General features: G+C 48.8%; 1 protein-coding gene and 1 pseudogene across 2 annotated transcripts; both read left to right on the top strand.

Moving 5' to 3' along the window:
• The first annotated feature begins 1,561 nt into the window (after positions 1-1,561).
• On the top strand, positions 1,562-2,773 carry LOC136530288 (uncharacterized; annotated as a pseudogene).
• Positions 2,774-8,874: 6,101 nt separating this feature from the next.
• Positions 8,875-19,085, top strand: LOC136530289 (cytochrome b5 domain-containing protein RLF-like). Of its 2 annotated transcripts, none has more exons than XM_066523061.1 (6): positions 8,875-9,200; positions 11,163-11,292; positions 12,594-12,937; positions 18,163-18,297; positions 18,433-18,483; positions 18,702-19,085. In XM_066523061.1, the coding sequence occupies exons 2-6, from the start codon at positions 11,261-11,263 to the stop codon at positions 18,776-18,778; spliced, it is 639 nt and encodes a 212-aa protein (XP_066379158.1). In that variant the 5' UTR covers positions 8,875-9,200; positions 11,163-11,260; the 3' UTR covers positions 18,779-19,085. The 2 variants fall into 2 exon arrangements, with proteins under 2 accessions (XP_066379158.1, XP_066379157.1); XM_066523060.1 differs by having other exon boundaries at positions 12,589-12,937; positions 18,702-19,068.
• The last annotated feature ends 291 nt before the right edge of the window (positions 19,086-19,376 follow it).

Here is a 19,376-nt window from a genome sequence, read left to right as displayed (position 1 = left end):
AGCAAACGCCTGCCGCACGGTATCTACTCATAAACAAAGCATAAGCAAAGACTTCTTGATTGTCAAGCAAAGATCCGCCGCACGACCATTGAAAACAAACAAGACTACTTGCATCACGTCTAAATCCACCGCATGATACTAAACATGATAACAAGGTTGTCGGAACTTACGGAGGTCGACGGATCGATGACTCCTCTCGAAGAACTCGACGACGCGACAAAAGGACTCGAAAGTTGGCACGGGGCCGGTTGTATTGATTTGGTTGTGAACCCCTATTACAATGGTCGAGGGTCAATATTTATACCCTAGACAAAACACGAGTCCTAGAAGACTACGATTTACAAAGGAACTTTTAAACAAACTTGGAAACTTACGATTCCTTACCCTAAACTCTCAGAGTCCTTTATTATTACAACTTTCATCTTTTCGATCGGCCTCGCCTGCCATCTTCTGTTTTCCCGAATGGAGTCACCGCCTTCTGGAGTAACCGACCGCACAAGCATTTAGCCGACCGCTTGTTTTGTTTGCCGAATACCCTTCTTCCCGCATGCGGGTCCACCTGTCATCCTCCAGAATCGACCAAAATCCAGTGTTAACAATTACATAAAACAGATGAAAATCTAAATCACCATTTTAGTTAACAATGTATGCTATGTTTCATTTGTCAGTATTTAAATAAACATGATTAACATATGGCATGCCATGCTTATGTGTTGACTTGGGTTGGGGTCAGACCTAATGCATCTCTTAGGTTGGGTTTCTATACATGACACTCATCAGCCCATGGGAGTTTTTGAGAAAAATTTTGTAGTTGGTATTTTTGGTGTATGGATTTTTGGGTTGTTACAGCAGACGTCGCAGAGCTGCTCCACATGGTCGAGGCATGGCAGGCCTCGCACCATCTCTGTGGCACTGAGCCGCTTTAGGGCCTCAAAGTGAAGGTGCCCGAAATGCTCGTGCCACTACCACACCTCATCATCCCGACGAGCCGCGAGACAGAGGGGTTGTGCCACCTGCACATTAAGGACGTAGAGTCGATTTGCGCTTCTGGATACCTTGGCAAGAAGGCGACGACGACGATCCTAATTCCTCATGACTCCGTCCTCAACCACCACGCACGAACCGTTCTCATCCAGTTGTCCCAAGCTGATGATGGAGTTCCTCAACGTAGGGATGTAGTAGACTCCGGTGAGCAGCCTGTGCTCACCAGACACGGTGGTGAAGATGACAGAGCCGACGCCCTTGATCTCCATGCCAGAGGCATCCCCAAACTTGACGGAGCCTCGGACGCTAGAGTCAAGCTTGGTGAAGAACTCCCGTCGACCGGTCATGTGATGGGTGGCGCCGGTGTCGAGGCACCACCTGTCAGTCTTGTCGTTGCCGGAGCTATCGCCGAGGAGGGCGTGTGCTTTGGCTCATCAAGGTGGAGGAGAGCCGCTACGGCCGGTGCCACTAGAGGTAGCTCAATGCTTGCATATGCCATGAATAGAGTCGGCTCCTCCTCCTCCGCCTGTGCGACGTGGGCCTAGCCGTGTCGTGGCTGTCGGCAGTCCTTGGCCCAATGGCCGAGCTGGCCGTAGTTGCGTCATGCGTCGTCTCATGCCGGCTTGTGCCTACCGGCGGCACCACCCTGGGTGTCTCCACGGGCATCACCCTCGGCACATCCTCGTGCCCTGGCCTAGGCGTCTCTGTGCGCCTTGCGTGGCTTGCCACGCTTGCGGCCACCTATCGCGGAAGAAGGCTCCCCCTTCTTCCGATCACCTTGGCTGGCAAGCCACTGCTCCCGAGTGAGAAGGAGCTTCCCGCTAGTGGTGATGGGCCCCAAGAGAGACTGTGGTTCATCACTATCGATGACCTTGAGGTGACCTATCGCCTCCTCGAATGACATCATGGAGAGATCCAGCAAGGACTCGATCGAGCGAGCCATCTGCTTATACTTCTCGGGGACGCAGCGAAAGAGCTTTTCGACAGCTCTCTCCTCGCCGTAGGTGTCATCGCCAAACTGCACCATCTTCTGCAACAGAGTGTTGAGACGAAGAGCAAAGTCATCAATGTCCTCACCTGGCTTGAAGGCCAGGTTCTCCCACTCCTTGCGAAGTGCCTGCAGTGTGGACTTGCGGGCGCGGTCGCTGCCGATGCGTGCCGCAGCGATGGTGTCCCAAGCCTCCTTGGCAGTCCACTTGTTGGTAAGCGAGAACTACATCTTGGGCGGGACTGCAGCGATGAGGGCATCCAACGCCCATCGATCTAGGTCGTAGTCGATGTCGCCGTATCGGACTGCCTCCCACATGTGCCGCACCTGGAGCTTTACCCTCATCACCGCAGCCCACTCGACGTAGTTAGTCTTGGTGAGGGTAGGCCACCCACCGCCGGGACCGACGTCCCTGATAATAGCCTAGAGCCCGTGGTAACCACGGTATCGATCCAGGGAGAGAGAGCCACGCTGCCTATGAAGGACGCGCTCTCCATCGACCCATCGATACCGATCCGGGGAGAGAGAGCCATGCTGCCTGTGAATGCCGTGCTCTCCATCGACCTGTCCACCACCGTTGCCGTGTGCGCCTCCTCTAGGAGCACCGCCAGCGCGTCCGCGCCTGTCTGGGCTGCCGTTGTGCTCGTGGGCATGCGCGGCTGCCCTAGGAGCGCCACCGTCGTGTGCACCTCCTCCAGGAGCACCGCCAGCGCGTCCACCCCTATCTGGGCTGCCACCATGCTCGTGGGCATGCGCAGCTGCCCACTGCGCCTCCCGCACTCGCGCTGCCTCCCTCTCTAGCAGCTCGAGGTCCGCGTCGGCAGTGTCGTCAATGGAAATGGAGCTGCCGATGCTGCCGCACAGAGCCTCGACCTCCACTACCGCCGCACGTGCTGCATTCACCGCCGCCGCTGCTTCCACCTCCGCTCTGGCTACTGCCAGCTCCGCCACTGCAAGCCTCGACGCCCTTGCCGCCGTTGCAGCGGTCTTTGCCGCCACTCGCTCGCGTTCCTCTACCGCGGCAAGTTCGGCCTCCTGCCAACGTCGCGTGCTCGAGGCGACCGAGCGCTGAGACTGCCCTGCGGACATGACGCGTTACCGGGGGGCTGCTGCGTGGGGAGAAGGCTGCTTCAGAAGAGCCGCTGCTCGTCTGCATGGGGGAGGAGTGAGCAGGAGCGGCCAGAGCTACTGCTGCAGTTGGGGCTATTGTGTGGCTGGGAGAGGAGATGAGCAGGAGATGCTCAGGCTACAGGATAATACGGCTCTGATACCAGTTGTTAGTCGCTGAATTCTCACTCTTGGTAGTAGCAGAATTCTTACTCTCATCGAGAGAGAATGACACTAGAAGTTGGGATAATTTTCTGGTTTATTTCTCATACAAATGTCATGCCAACCTGAGGGGTTGGGGATACATATGTATAGGCTGCTAGCCAGCCAAACATATGCCAATATGCTAGTCTAAGATGCTAGTCTAAGATACTAATATGCTGTCCTAGCTAAGATGCTGTCCTAATATGCTGTCCTAGCTAAGATGTTGTCCTCCAGTCAAAGAGATGCTGTCCTCCAGTCAGCTGCTGTCCTTGCAGGCAGTCAAGGAGATGGACAGCCACAAGGACCTACAGCCACCATATGCTGCAGCCAGCCCCACAAAGACCAGCCAACACATGAGACTTATCCGTCAACGTGATGAGTGATGACCATTGTGGGAATTTGATATTTGCCCCTTAGTGCGCATGTGAAGGTTGTCAGGTTGATTTGTTTCCGCTTGTCTTGTATACAGTTTGTAGAAGTCGGAAACAAATCAACGACGATTCAAAAATGCGGATGTGGGTGCCTCATGTGGCCGCGGATTGGAGTTCCTTCGAGCGAGGGAGTAGGGCGGTCGGCTGTGAAGGCGCACGGTCCCCCGCCTTCCTTGTCGGGATGGGGCTCCTCCCGGCAAGGTGGGCGCCGGTGCGCGTGGCTCATGGCGGCTGGCACCGGCGCACGGTATGGCTTCCTACGTGGATGACATCGTTCTGTTCGCTTGGCTGATAAGTCATGGCTAAAAGTATTATTGACTGATTCTGTTCGTTGGTTGAAACAGTACGGCTTATAAACTAAACGAACAGGGCAAAGCTCTTGCCCACTGTTGCCTGAGTAGTTCTCGTTTGTATGGGCCAGATCAGGCCATTTCCCTGGCCCATGGCAAAGAGGAGCGGCCATAGGGTACGGGAGGGGCACCACACACCGCGCGTGGAGGGCTGCAGGTGGCGGCGCGGTGTATGCTAGGCGGCACCACTGCCCACCGGCTCAGGCGAGTGCGGCACGGTGGGCTGTTGCAGGCCTCTCGGTCAGCTTTGACCTGTGCCGCCAGCTCAGCCCGTGGGCTGGCAGGCGTGTCGTGCCATGCTGGGCAGCCGTTCGGCCATCCAACCAACAAGAAGTCACCCTAGGTTTCGATGACCTAGGTTTTGGCGACTTCGGCGACGATCTGCTCCAAAGGATTTTAGGCCCCGATGATGCCCGTGCTACCCTCGTGCTCATCCCTAGCTCAGGCTGACCAAGGGGCTGACTAGTTCAGCTACCCGGCCTTGGTTGGTGAAGGCGCCTTTGGTGTCGTGCGGGAGTTTCAGATTGGGTTGCAATGGCTGCTGAATCTTCTGAGTTCAGAGATGAAGGATATGCTGAAGGAGAAAACAATAGCTCTTGCACAATGAGTTGCTTAAGTTGGAAATGTCACGGTCTTGGCAACGCCGCGACTATTAAAGAGCTTCGTGAGTTCGCGAGGGATGCTGCCCCCACAGTGTTGTGCGTCCTCGAAACACAAGTCCATAGATCACGGGCTGAGGGGTTGAAGAAGACACTAGGCTATGATAATGCATTTGCTGTTAGTAGTAACGTCCATAGTGGTGGTTAGGGATTTTTTGGAATAATAATACCAGTGTGTCTTTGTTACCGTATTCACAGTATCACATCGATGCTATTGTTACAGAGGGGGACACTGACCCTTGGAGACTTACATGTGTTTACGGGGAGGCGCAACTAAGTGAACGACATAAGACTTGGGACATGCTCAAGTTTATCAGGTCATCATCTCCTTTGCCTTGGGTTTGTATTGGTGATTTCAACGAAGTTCTACATCACTCGAAACATGGTGGGGTCCAAGAGAGAAGTGCAGACCAGATTACAGTGTTCCGAGAGATGGCCGATGTGTGCGGCTTAACTTATATCGGTTTTAGTGGCCGAAGCTGGACTTTTGAAAAGAAGGTTAGTGGTGGATCATATTGCCGAGTTTGATTAGATCGTGCACTTGTGTCAGGTGACTGGTATCTGCGGTTCCCTCTAGCCTCAGTACAGCACCTTGTTGCAGCGACGTCCAACCACAGACCCATTTTGTTGACCTGGCGGAGGGCGAACAATGTGCAGAAGAAGTGCCACCGTTTCAGATATGAGGTGATGTGGGAAGCACATGAGGCTTTCACTTCATCCTTGGCCGAATCATGGCAGCAAGACCGTGTAGCAGTGACAGTAAAAGAGCTACAGCTCAAGCTGAAGGGGGTGGCGAACCACTTGGGCAGCTGGGAGCGACAAACTTTTGGTCATGTGAGACGGGAATTAAAGTCCTTGAAGAAGGAATTGGAGAGGATACAGTTGGACCCCAGTCGATTGGGGCCTTCCCAGGCTGAGTTGAAGACCATTGAAAGGATAAATGAATTGCATTATAGGGAGGAAATTATGTGGCGTCAGCGTTCGAAAATTCAATGGCTAGCAGAAGGGGATCGAAACACAAAGTTTTTTCATCTCCGAGCGAGCCAGAGGCGGAGGAAGGATATGATAAAAAACCTCAGAAAGTCGAACGGTGAATTTACATTCTATGAGAAGGAGATGGGCTAGATGACTACTGAATTTACATCCTATGAGAAGGAGATGGGCTAGATGACTACTGAATTTTTTAGAAATTTGTATACTTCGGAAGATACACGTAACATGGAAGCTATTCTGGATTCGGTGCCTGTTAAAGTTTTGACGGAGATGAATGAAGGTTTGATGGTGCCTTTTACAGAAAAGGAGGTAAAGGAAGCACTCTTCCAGATGTTTCCAACTAAGGCTCCAGGCCCGGATAGGTTTCCTGCTCATTTTTTCTAGCGACATTGGGACTTTTGTGGCAAGGAAATCACATCAGTGGTCTTGAGGGTGCTTAGTGGTGAAGATGATCTGGCTACAATTAATGACACGTTCATTGTGCTAATTCTGAAGGTTGCTGTCCGGAGGAGCTGGGTCAATTTAGACCAATAAGTCTCTGCAATGTCATCTTCAAGATTGTATCAAAGGTGGTGACCAATAGAGTCAAAGTGGTGCTACCGAAGATTATATCTGAAGAACAGTCAGCATTTGTGCCGGGCAGATAATATTATTACTGCTTATGAGTGTCTACACTTCATGAAGCAAAAAAAACTCAGGACCTCAGGTGTTGTGCTTTGAAGTTGTATATGAAGAAAGCTTATGACCGGGTTGAGTGGAATTATCTCCAAGCAATTATGCCCAAGCTCGGATTTCATCAACTATGGGTACAGCAGATTATGCGGTTAGTCTCCTCAGTTTCTTTTTCTGTACTCTTAAATGGAGATTGTTTGAGTAGTTTCAAGCCGACAAGAGGAATTCGCCAAGGAGACCCCATCTCTCCCTATTTAGTTTTTATAGCAACAGAGGGCCTTTCGTGCCTCTTAAAATCACGATCACAATCATCAGAGCTCAGTGGTATTAAAGTGGCGCCAACAGCACTGATGGTTAGCCACCTTCTCTTTACAGATGACAACCTGCTGTTTTTTTAAAGCTAATAGGGAGAGTGCGGCAGTGGTGAAGGATATCTTGCAGATTTATTGTGATGCTTCGGGCCAACAGATCAATGTGCAAAAATCATCAATTCACTTTGCCAAGAAGTATCAACAAAATATTCGAGAGGAAATTAAGTTGGTGCTCAATGTTCAGAATGAATGTCTAAGTGAAAAGTATTTAGGAATGCCATCTGATGTGGGCTCCGCAACTAATGGCGCTTTTAAATTCTTAAAGGACATGATTTGAAATAAGATACTGGGATGGATAGAGCAATGCTTGTCATCTGGCGGCAAGGAAGTGCTCATTAAATCTGTTGCCCAAGCAATACCCACCTATTCAATGTCATGCTTTAAACTGCCTCGAGGCCTATGCAAACATATTAACGGCCTGTTGAGGAATTTCTGGTGGGAAAGTAAGGAAGGAAAGAGGAAGACATGCTGGGTTGCATGGGACGATATGATCATGCCAAAGTTCCTTGGTGGAATGGGTTTTCGTGATATAGAGCTGTTCAACCTTGCTTTGTTAGCGTAACAGGCCTGGCGTATCCTCCAGGAACCGGTATCTTTAAGTGCCAGAATTTTAAAGGCGGTGTATTTTTCATAGGGTGACTTCTTGGGGGGCAAATCTTGGCTCTACTCCCTTAAAGATATGGCAATCAGTGCTAGATGGCGGGGAAGTGCTGCAGCTTGATCTGATCAGGAGAATCGGCATGGGTTCGACCACTTCTATTTGGAGTATGGACTGGCTTCCGTCGGACAGCATGGGAAGGCCGGTACCTAGCGCAGCTCCACATCCGCCACAGCTTGTGAGTGAGCTGATTGATCATACATCGGCAGCTTGGGATCGGGCAAAACTTCAGGATTTTTTCACGCAAGCTGATATAGATGTGATTCTCAATATCCCTCTGTGCAATCGGAGCCAACCGGACTTCTGGGCTTAGCACCATGACAAGAAAGGAGTTTTCACAGTTTGTTCTGCATATAGAATGCTTATAATGAGGCGTGCTTTTTATCAGAAAATGCAACTTCTGGGCTTAGCACCATGACAAGAAAGGAGTTTTCACAGTTTGTTCTGCATATAGAATGCTTATAATGAGGCGTGCTTTTTATCAGAAAATGCAGCAAGATCAAATAGAAAAGAAGAGGAAAATGAGTGGACATCTTTGTGGAATGTTATGATGCCTTCAAAGGTGTGGGTGCTTCTATGGAGGCTTGCAAGACACTCTCTACCGTCGGCTGATGTTCTCCACCATCGGAATATGGCAGACCATGGCCGCTGTGCTTTTGTGCGGGGCTCCTGGTTCCTGAAAACACTTCTTGCTCGAGTGTAATATGGCGAGGTGTGTATGGGCATTGGAAAGCGAGGAAATCGTTGAACACCTCAATGAGATGCAGGAGGAGACCTCTCGAGGTTCGTTGGCAAATTAAATAGAAACAATGCCACATACTGATCTCATACGGGTGTTGGTGACTATGTGGACAACCTGGTACACGCAAGAAGGAAGGCGATCTATGAAAATATTTTCCAGAATCCGCTTTCAACACAAAGTTTCATCAACAAATATATTGCTGAACTTCAGAGTCAAATGCCATGGTGGTTGCCGCCACCAGCAGGTTGCATGAAGGTAAATGTGGATGCGACTATTTCTAAGAATATGAGAAGGGCATCAGTGGCGGCAATAGCCCGGGATCAGGCCGATATTTTTTTTGGGAGCTTCGGGAGTTGCTCTTGATGGAATTACTGAACCAGAAATTGCCGAGGTGACGGTGGAAGGACTTGCTTTGGTGGCTGATCTAATGTTAACTTCAGTACGGTTGGCATCGGATTAGGCCAATGCTATCAGAAGTTTGGAACGAAGAAATATGGGTTGTATGGTCAAATTGTGAAAGAGATTTAGATCAGGGCTCATGGTTTTCTTTTGGTTAATTTTATTCGTGAGAATAGGAAATTAAATGTTGATGCTCAAACTCGAACTAGGAGTTTGATTTCTTTTGATACAGGCATCAATGATAGAGACTGTGGTGATTAAAAAAACCCAACAAGAAGTCGCAAAGTCAATTACGCACGCCGCGTCAATTGTCAAACGAGTCCTCTCTGCTGTTTCCGCCCGTTTTCTCCCTTCCCCTGCGGGCTGCGGGCTGGAGAGCGGCGGCGAGCGCCGAGGGGAGACGAGGTCACCGGTGACGCTCTCCTAACCTACTCCTCCTGCCTGTCCCAAGCTCCCGCGCCTACGTCGAGCCCTCTACGCGCTCTCCCAGCGCCTCAGGCCGCCTCCCACAGAGCGCGGCAGGCACGCCGCCCAGCTCGGAGGAATTCGGGCCCGCGTGTTCCCATCCGCACCCCTCTACTGGCCTGGAGGGAAGCGAGAGATCCACCAGGAATTGATTGGATCGGCTTCTCCTTTTTCTTGGTACGCCGCCCTAACCTAACTTGCTTTTGATGTTTTATTTTGCCTGCACATCTTCTCCGATGCGCGCAATGGACCAAATCCCACTTTTTGGGGGTGGGCATGTTGCTGTTTCTCAGCGCAATGGGGGAAAAAGTTAGCGTTTACCTGAACAGTGACCGCATGTTGCTGTTTCTCAGCCATTTCTATGCAATCGTGAATCAATCCCTGGTTTGCTTGAGATTTCTGAAATCAGATGGCAATTTACAACTTTACATATTCATTCAGTCTTGTCAACATGAACCAGGATATACTTGATATTTGGGTTATTTGGATCCACGCTATTATAATTCTTCAACTTTGGAGATTTACCATTACAATTCACCTATTCTGAAACTTGCAATTACAATTCTTCGTCTACCTAATGCTTGCCATTTTCTATGTCTTCGGGGTCTCTGGGCCCACTATCAGGCCGTATACGTGTACACATTTTCCGTATGGACCAAAACACCCCCTGTTGCTTGTCTCCCTCCACTCACTCACGTGTGGGCCCCACACGTTAGATTCTCCTTCAACCTCCAGCAGCGGCGGATCCACGAAAAATTTTATGGGGGGCTGAACAACACATATCTCCGACTACTGCTCGATCTTAAGTCTCAGCCCCTCCTACACTATAGAATACTATAGAACTTTGCCTAAAAATTCATGGGAGCTCCAAGGGGGTTCCACTGCTCCGGTTTGGGTAGGGGGGCTCGAGCCCCCCGCCCCACCGTTGGATCCGCCCCTGACCTCCAGCAGTCTTCCTCCTTGAGTCTTCTCTTCCTCCACCGTCCAACGAGGGGGAGGGCCCGCGCGCCCGCGTGGCGGCGGCGGCGGCGGCGGTCGCTCGCCTGTGCATGACCAAGGTGGTGCAGGGATGTTGCTCAAGCTGTTCCTGGGGCTCATGCTGCTCGGCATGGTGGTGGTGGTGTCCGCGTTTGCTGTGTTCCTGGCGTAGCACGCGGGGGAGGTGGCGGCGGCGGCCGCGCCCGCCCTGTTCCGGCCGTGCCTCGGGGCGGCAGCTGAGTTGGGCTTGTCGAGGGCCAGCGTGAGCGGAGGGCGCGAGGGATGGGCTGGATCTGCGCGGCGGCGGCGGCTGCTGCTGCTGCTCGCCCACGCGCTTGCGGGAGCATGGCAAGCAACCAGCGGCAGCGCACGCTCGGGTTAGTAGGGCACGCTTGCGCAAGCACGGCAAGCAGCGAGCGACTACAGCGGGCGGCGGGTTAGCGAGCAGGAGCCGCGGGCCATGGCTATCGGCATCGGGGTGCTCGTCCTCGTCCTGCCGCCGCCGACCTCCCCGTCCGTGGCTGGCGACCGGGCGCTCGTCCTGGTCCTGCCGCCGCTGGCCTCCTCCGCTCCGTAGTCCTCGACGCTCTCGCCTCGCTCCTCCGAGTCATCGACGACGGTAATCTCGCACTCCCCCTCGTCATTGCGGCGCGCGGTCCCGTTCTGCACTGCGTAGCCCAGCACCGGCGCCGGCCCCTGACGAGGCAGATACGTCTTACTGGCCAGGTAGCCCGGGTTGATCGCCCGCGACTCCTCCCTCTCGCCTCCGCCCTCCTCCGCGTCGGCGGCGGGAACGACACGCGCAGCTCCGTCTCCGTGCTTGGTTGTCTCGTTCTGCGCCACCATCGTCGTCAGTGAGTGGAGGGAGAATCTGACGTGTGGGGCCCACACGTCAGTGAGTGGAGGGAGAGAAGCAGCCGGGGGTGTTTTGGTCCATATGGAAGATGTGTACACGTATACGGGCCCAGACACCCAGAAGACGTAGAAAATGGCAAGTATCAGGTAGAAGAAGAATTGTAATGGCAAGTTTCAGAATAGGTGAATTGTAATGGCAGATCTCCAAAGTTGAAGAATTATAATGGCGTGGATCCAATTAACCCTTGATATTTCTGATGAAATCAGCTGGCAGTTTACATATTCAATCTTGCCAACATGAACCAGGACATACTTGGGCTGCTGTTCGCAAACACGGCCTTGGCGAGGCAATCCATCATTCCGAAGTGTGCTCGGACAGGTTTACTTTGGCTCTGAGATGGCTGATGAGGACTCATCCGACTTCACCTTCTGCAAGGTACGTATGCTTCTGCTTGTGTCACTTACAGCATGGTGTTCGTTTACGCCACGCTGCTTTGCTTGTTGTTCTAGTGCTTCGTGTCGTTCCTTATCGGTGCTTTTCTGATCATAGAATCATCATGCTTGATTAAGAATTCATGTTTTATCGGGGTGACCAGAGAAATTGTCAACATAAGAGAAGCACTTGGTTACCAACCATTTAACATATGGATTGTGACTGCCAGTTTTACAGGCCTTATGCTTTACCGTACCGCAGTGAATAATTTGTTCTGTACTTATATGTTTCCACATAAAAAAAATGTCACCAAAAGTTTTAAATCTTGTGGATTGTCTCAAGAACCCACAATAAGCATGGGATATTATTTCACTGATATATGTTCATTTCTGAAACCAGTATAAGTGCATAGGACATAAGTTGTGTTCAAACACTATGCGGACAAGTCAAGGGTTGGAATTAAGGAAGTGAGAAAACACCTGATTGCTTAGGGAGATGGGTTCTGATTGCTTTTTGCTTGCTTAAAATCTGTCTTGGATGCTGTCTCTCACTACAGGCATTTAAACAGTTGCTTTCATTTATTTTTCTATTTATCTTCGTCTCCAAAAGCTCCTTAAAAACCACTTGGTAAACCAATGACTATGCCAAGTGAATAAAATGGATAAGAGCTCTATTTTTTCCTTTCTCCAATAGTTAGCTTCCTAAAAATCGAAAACCAGGCAGTGTGGGGGAAAAAAATGCACGAAGCGCGGGGGAGGGGGCACCCGGGCAGATAGCAATCATGAAACACTCGTATCTGGGAGTTGAGGGGGCGATTTACCTAGTGCTTATCTTTAGGGAGTTGTTTTACAAAACTGTTGGAGGGCCCTTTTTCCCCCTTTTTTTTTTTGCCAAAACAGAATTAGGGAGTTGATTTAAGGAGTTTTTGGAGATGCTCTTGCTGCTCATGCCGTTGGATTGGGTCAATTAGTTGTGGATAGTACAAAGCTAGTGCATCTTTATGGGTAGTCACTTCATTACCTTTTTATTTATAGGTTCTTATTTGGATATAGGTTGTAATATTATATGTATCACTTCCACTCGATACACTCAGTTGCATGATAGCTTATCAATTGTTACTGTAGCGGTCTAAGCCTTTTCTAATGATTTATCTGCTATTTCTCCCTAAGACCCTTGAGTTGTTAAGATCCCAAATGGTATGACTTACAAACTTACATGTGCCATTTTGATTTTTCTTGCTTTCAGGTTTACTTTCTGATATGACTTGTAAGAACTTATTTTGATATATCTGTTTTGTAGGTTAGTTCTGCAGAAAATGACGGTCAACCAGAATCTCCTAAAGCCATTCCTGTAGAAAGTATGACACTCGAGGATGTTCGTGTTGATAGTGCAAATACTTCAAAGAACAATGGCGTGGAAACTGTTGACTCAGAAAAAGATAGGTCTGGTAACAATGTCAGTGTTTCAACAAAAGACAATAACATGAAAGCACCAGTTACACAGACAAGTGGTGGAGCAGAATCAAATGTGCCATTACAGGCAAAGCGTTCATCGAAGAAACCCGCAGCATGGGCAAAGGTTCCCTTTGAGAAAGGCTATAGTCAAATGGATTGGCTAAAGCTGACACAAACACATCCTGATCTAGCTGGTAAGTTGTAACTTGTTACAGACTTTACTGGTAAGCTGTTTGCTGATCTTTGGTAGTTTGATCTATCTGCATAATTAATGCCTCTCAGAGGACCTGTTGTGGGGTCTGGGAATGACAGTGGGTCATAATTATATTAATTGATGTTTTATAATTAACTAAAATGCTTAAACTCATGTCATTTCTTAGAATTTAAGTTACTGTGCTCTATTATTCTGCCGGGCACTTTTGTCTGAAAGAAAGGTCCTTAGAGGTTCCATCAGTGTAGAGTAAACAACATAGCCAGCTTGAGATTCAATGTTTACCTTTATGAATAGTTCAATCAACTAAGTTGAGAACCTTTAGCTTCATAAAATCTGTATTAGCTATTTTTCTCTGCCTTTTCTAATTTATCATTTTTTTTGCTGTGGGTTACATGTTGCATTAGCTAAACTGTTCTGAAATTTTAATTGGATATTTGGATGACTGATTGGCTGTACTTATACGAGCTCCATATATAAGCTTTCACCATACATTTCAGCTTTGTAGCATGCCAAGTGACAATGGGGCCGTAAAGGGACTGAGGCTGTTGTTTCGCTTGAGAGCATAGTTATATTTTGTTTCCTAATGTTAATTCCTTCAATTAAAAAGCGAATGGCATGCATTTCACTTTCATATTTTGTAATTTTTCTAATGGGCATAATAAGGCTTAGGCATATTAACTGTAAGATAATCTGCTGCTTGCTCCATTTGTTTTGCTGGGACAGAAGGTTGACAATAGGTCAATTCCTTGCTGTCCACTGCTGAGCCTGCAAGCAATTGCAGTGTATTGCAAGTGCATAGCAACATCTAGGCTGAATATCAGCAGAAGAATTGACTGCAAGTCAAGGTCTTCTCTTAGGTAATTTCTAGGTAAGGCACTAGGGCTGTTTTCTGTACTATCTTTTCAGCTATAAATAAGATGCAAAGGCACCAGCAAGCTGCAGCTTACAGCAGCCACAAACAGCCTCCTCCATCTCTGTAGACGTGTAGTGCAGCAGCAGCCTAACAGCTGCATAGTTAATTCTGCACTTCCAGAAGACTTGTGCGTGTGCTCTGTGCTCACTCTCTTCTGCCTCCAGCCAAAGGTGTTGTGTGGGTACTGGTGAGCTAGCTGCTCACCTGTGGGGAAGATAAAGGGCCAACAAGTGATGTCAGAGCTGAGGAGCAAAATTGGAATGGTGGATCGCTCAAGGAGTAGCAGCAGGATTAGAGGAAGGATTGTAAGATAATCTGCTGCTTGCTCCGTTTGTTTTACTGGGACAGAAGGTTGACAATAGGTCAATTCCTTGCTCTCCACTGCTGGCCTTGCATAGAAGCCTGCAAGCAATTGCAGTGTAATTTCCTTGCAAGTGCATAGCAACATCTAGGCTGAATAGCAGCAGAAGACTTGGCTGCAATGGCCCGTCTTCCCGCAGCGCCGACAGGTATCCCTGTTGAGAGGCTCGCCATCCTTCTTCTTCTTCTTCTTCTGCGGGGCCTTGCCGCGGCGCTTGCCATCACCGCCGCGGTTGGAGGAGCCTTCCCCGGACCGCTTCTCCTGCATCCGGGCAGCCCACTCCTCGGTCAGCAGCAGCTTGCTGCCGTCCGTTGTCTTCGCCGTCTCCACACGCTCGTACACCGCCCTCAACCGCCCAGTCACATCCTTGATTGTGAGGGTGGACATGTCGATCAGCGTCTCAATGTAGAGCGCGATCTGCGTGTACTTGTGGGGAAGGTCAACGGCCAACATTAACTTACAGTGATTTTCTGAGACAAGTTGGTTGTTTAATATTTTCCTTGTGCAAACAACAACATGATTATATCAGGATAAAATTATAGAGTAAAATACACCAGAGGTACAACAACTTAAGTAGGTTATATATCTTGCAAATGTTCAATGGGGTCACCATTGTTTTTTTTTAATGAGTGCATTTGCTACTTGGATTGCCACTTGTCACGTTCTGTGTGATGCCATGTGAAGGAAACCTTGTTGGACCATTTTTTAACAAAGTCGTTTTCTGATGAGAACATGGCACCTTCGGATATGAACAATGATTATAAGGTGCACTCGTTCCTACATTTGCATAGTGGCTTTGGTTATAATTCACTTGGTTCCACATGTACATGTCACTATTTGATTGTAGGTTCAAATGTGTTTCATAATGGAAGTTCATCAAAGTTGAACTTTTGGTTCGTCGGCAGGCCGACAGTGCCTCATTGGGAAGGCCACAACTCATCCATCCGGAGTGCGATTGAGGTCAATGAGTACTTGATGGAAAGCTTGTTTGATAAGCTTTCAAATAGATCTGGTCCCATCTCAATATCACGTCGGCAAGGCCTCCAAATCACCAATATATTCTGTCTCTATTTCTGGCGGGAGCTACACTGTCGTCATGGGCTTGTTAGACATCCTTGGGACCCAGGCCCAAGTTAGAGCACGCCCCAAGAAGATGGAGAACACCTAAGAGATGTCCTTGGACGTCCTCCTTGGCCATCACCTTAGGAGGCCAGCAAGGACGTCCAAGCCAAGCCAGAGGCCCAGTCCAATCCGAGTTCGAGTCTGCCTCGGCCGTCAGGACCAGTCTGCAATAAAACGGACGCCCAGGACGCATCCGAACTCCGTTTTCGATGATCCATATATGGATGGAAAGCTAATTTGATAAGGAAGCAAATCCAAGTGGTTTCACGTCAAAACCTCTTCAGAATCAACGGGAATAGTCGAAACAAGTCAGCGTCCAGAATCTGCCAGGGTGCTGCGACACCTACTTTTGGTCCGTTGGACCGTGTATCGTGTTTGGGCCCATTAGGGGGCGCGTCCAGGGTAGGCGACGACCCTAAGACCTTTATAATCATACGCCGCCGCTGTGGTGCTAAGATTGCAGAAGATCGGGATTCTGCAATCTTAGCACCACAGCTCCTCTGGCTATCAACAGTCACGGACCAGGTTGACCTCGCCAAGAAGGCTAATCCCTGCCTGTGCAACGAAGAACACAAGCAAGAACAAGAAAGAACGCAACCAAATTGCAGATGAAAGATTAATCTCACGAGTTGGGGTCTCACAAACCGAAGAACGGCGAAACTGTTTCTTGACAGAATAATCTAAGCAAAACCCAAAACCTAATGACGGCGGCGGCATATGATTATAAAGGTCTTAGGGTCGTCGCCTACCCTGGACGCGCCCCCTAATGGGCCCAAACACGATACACGGACCAAAAGTAGGTGTCGCAGTACCCTGGCAGATTCTGGACGCTGACTTGTTTCGACTATTCCCGTTGATTCCGAAGAGGTTTTGACGTGAAACCACTTAGATTGGCTTCCTTATCAAACTAGCTTTCCGTCCATATGTGGATCATCAAAAACGGAGTTCGGATGTGTCCTGGGCGTCCGTTTTATTGCAGACTGGTCCTGACGGCCGAGGCAGACTCGAACTCGGATTGGACTGGGCCTCTGGCTTGGCTTGGACGTCCTTGCTGGCCTCCTAAGGTGATGGTCAAGGAGGAGGACATCCAAGGCCATCTCTTAGGTGTTCTCCATCTTCTTGGGGCGTGCTCCAACTTGGGCCTGCGTCCCAAGGATGTCTAACAAGCCCATGACGATAGTGTAACTCCCGCCAGAAATAGCGACAGAATATATTGGTGATTTGGAGGCCTTGCCGACGTGATATTGAGATGGGACCAGATCTATTTGAAAGCTTATCAAACAAGCTTTCCATCAAGTACTCATTGACCTCGATCGCACTCCGGATGGATGAGTTATGGCCTTTCCAATGAGGCACTGTCGGCCTACCGACGAACCAAAAGTTCAACTTTGATGAATTTCCATTATGAAACACATTTGAACCTACAATCAAATAGTGACATGTACATGTGGAACCAAGTGAATTATAACCAAAGCCACTATGCAAATGTAGGAACGAGTGCACCTTATAATCATTGTTCGTATCCGAAGGTGCCATGTCCTCATCATTTTCACTGTTTTGTAATCATTTCTTAGGATGGACTATGTGATGGTTCCACACTGTTGTGAGGTTTAAGTGCCCTAGCTCTGTTATTTGTCAAAATGAGCTGTTCATTGCATCTCATTATGAATTTAATCAATGAATCTGTCCCATCAGTTCAGTTGAGCGAAGTCGGGGTTGATCATAACTAGTTAGCACCGAGCAGGGATTGGCAGCTGTTTATGTCCCCGACAGACGCTGCTGCTCAGTATACTATAAGTGCAATAAATCTCTGTATTTCAGTCATGTTAATGTTACAGTATGTGCTGATTTAAGTGATCTTTTTCCGGTGAGAATTAGGGCAGTAATGGTGGTGAATTTCCATGTATTAGCGCACATGCATTCATCACTCTATATTCTCTTGCCCTAGTTAACAGTACACCAATACCAACAGCTGGTGGCAAAGAACTAATAAGTATGCTAATAAGGAATTGCTCATAGAGCAGGCGGTGAAGCTCCAAGGTGTGAGCTGATTAGCCAGAACTCGAGACCTGGCTCCCATAATGGCCTCCAAAGAAGGCCATGACAGGGACCCTTTTTAAAAATAAGTACGTTAATAGCAGCTGCTACTACTGTTAGATTGTTTAAAGCTATTACTAGATCAGGTACAATCCCCTTTGTAAATAGCTTCCATGCCCCTTCTACTAGCTCGAGTCATCAGATGATCTAAAAAAAGATAAAAAAGAAAGTTGGAACTGTCAGCGCTGCCATCAACATGTCAATGATGCCTAGCTGGGAGCTGTTGTGGCACTGTGTGATATGACCGTGCTTATCCAAGTTATTAAATGCACCCATAAAACAGCTTTTGTGACATGGTTGAGCATTTTGCAATGTTTATGACCCACCCCTACAATGCAAGCTGTTATCATTGATCTATTTTCCTCCAATTATAAATAGGATGATGTTTGTGTCAGAAATAGCGCCTTGGGTTCGCAATGCTTACCCCCACATTTCAAATTCTTTTAAAGGTTAGATTGACACATTTTGGGATCTTGTAAACCTTGTTATGTCAATCTGGGAGTAACCAGAACTATATGCTTACACAATTGGCACTACAGTTATAATCATGTTTGCCATTTTTGTTTACCTACTTGCAAGTTTTTTTGCCCTCAATTGATTGTCTGATGGAAGGGCGGGCCTGGTGCAAGCGGTAGAGTCTTACCGCCTAGAGTCTTACCAATTGATTATCTGATAATTGATGAAATGATGTTTGCTTTCCTTCCTCTTATAGGGCTTAAGGGGCAGTCAAATCGAAGGTTAATTTCTTTGGAAGAGGTGAAGCAGCACAAAGCAGGAGATTGTATTTGGACAGTTCTCAAAGGCCGCGTGTACAACATTGCTCCATACATGAAATTTCATCCTGGAGGTAGTCATAGTTCCAGTTCATGCAGAGTTATTCTGTTTGAGTTTCAGAACCACTGTTCTCACCTCACAAGTCACAACCTTTTCTGTATTATGATATATTTTCCTAACCTGTATCATGTTCTGGGTCGATTTACAGGTGTTGATATGCTTATGAAAGCCGCTGGGAAAGACTGCACTGCTTTGTTCAGTATCCTTCTACTGCACTGTGACTCATTATCTTGCTGCTTGTGGACTCATCACCATTCTTATTATGCAAGTTGGTGTGGTACCTAAAGGCATGGCATACAAACAGCAATCACTATGATGCCTTTGCAGCTTATGATTACATTTGTTAACTGTCCCATTTTGTGGTTGTTGATTGTGCATCTGCTTATAATTCTTGATTGCTCCTTGACTTGACTATAGATAAATACCATGCTTGGGTAAATGCAGAGTTCCTCTTGGAGAAGTGCCTTGTTGGATTCCTTGATCCCAACGAGTAGATATGGGGGCTCAGGCCGCATGGCATTTGATCATTTGATGCATGGACTGTTTGTAGGCACCTCAGGTGATGAATTAAAGAATGTAAATGTTCTATTGTATCACAGCGGGAATAGAATGATTAAATTCTGTTTCAAAAAGAAAAGCGGAATTGTTATGGAGATGAGAAAATCCAGTCCAATACTGGTATGTCATTACAGTGCGAGGTGAATTGCAACACCTGATGGCAGGGGTGGATTTGGGCCCTGGGCTGCAGCCCGGGGCGAGGCCCAAGAGCAGTGGGAAGTTTCTTCATAAAAATGGCATAAAAGGCTGCCTGGCCCATTAGCCCACCCCGAGGAGAAGTTAGCCTAGCAACTGGCCGTCGCCCTAGCCCGCCTCCCATTCGAACAATCTCACTCGGTCGGTTCCCGTCCGCCTCCACCCTGGCTGCCTCCCTTCCCGTCTGCTTTTAGCCTCGCCCTCCTGTCTCGACCGCCCCAAGCCCCCAAGTCCCTAGCTCCCCGTTGGCCGTGCGCACGGCGCATCCCCGCTGGTCGCGCGCCGCCACCCGCGGCCCCGCGCCAGGTTGCCCCTGACCGCCTCGCCGGTCAGCCCCTC

Source organism: Miscanthus floridulus, unplaced genomic scaffold (genome assembly GCF_019320115.1).
Source record: "Miscanthus floridulus cultivar M001 unplaced genomic scaffold, ASM1932011v1 fs_102_2_3, whole genome shotgun sequence".
NCBI lineage: Eukaryota > Viridiplantae > Streptophyta > Magnoliopsida > Poales > Poaceae > Miscanthus > Miscanthus floridulus.
This window is presented reverse-complemented; position numbering and strand designations above follow the sequence as displayed.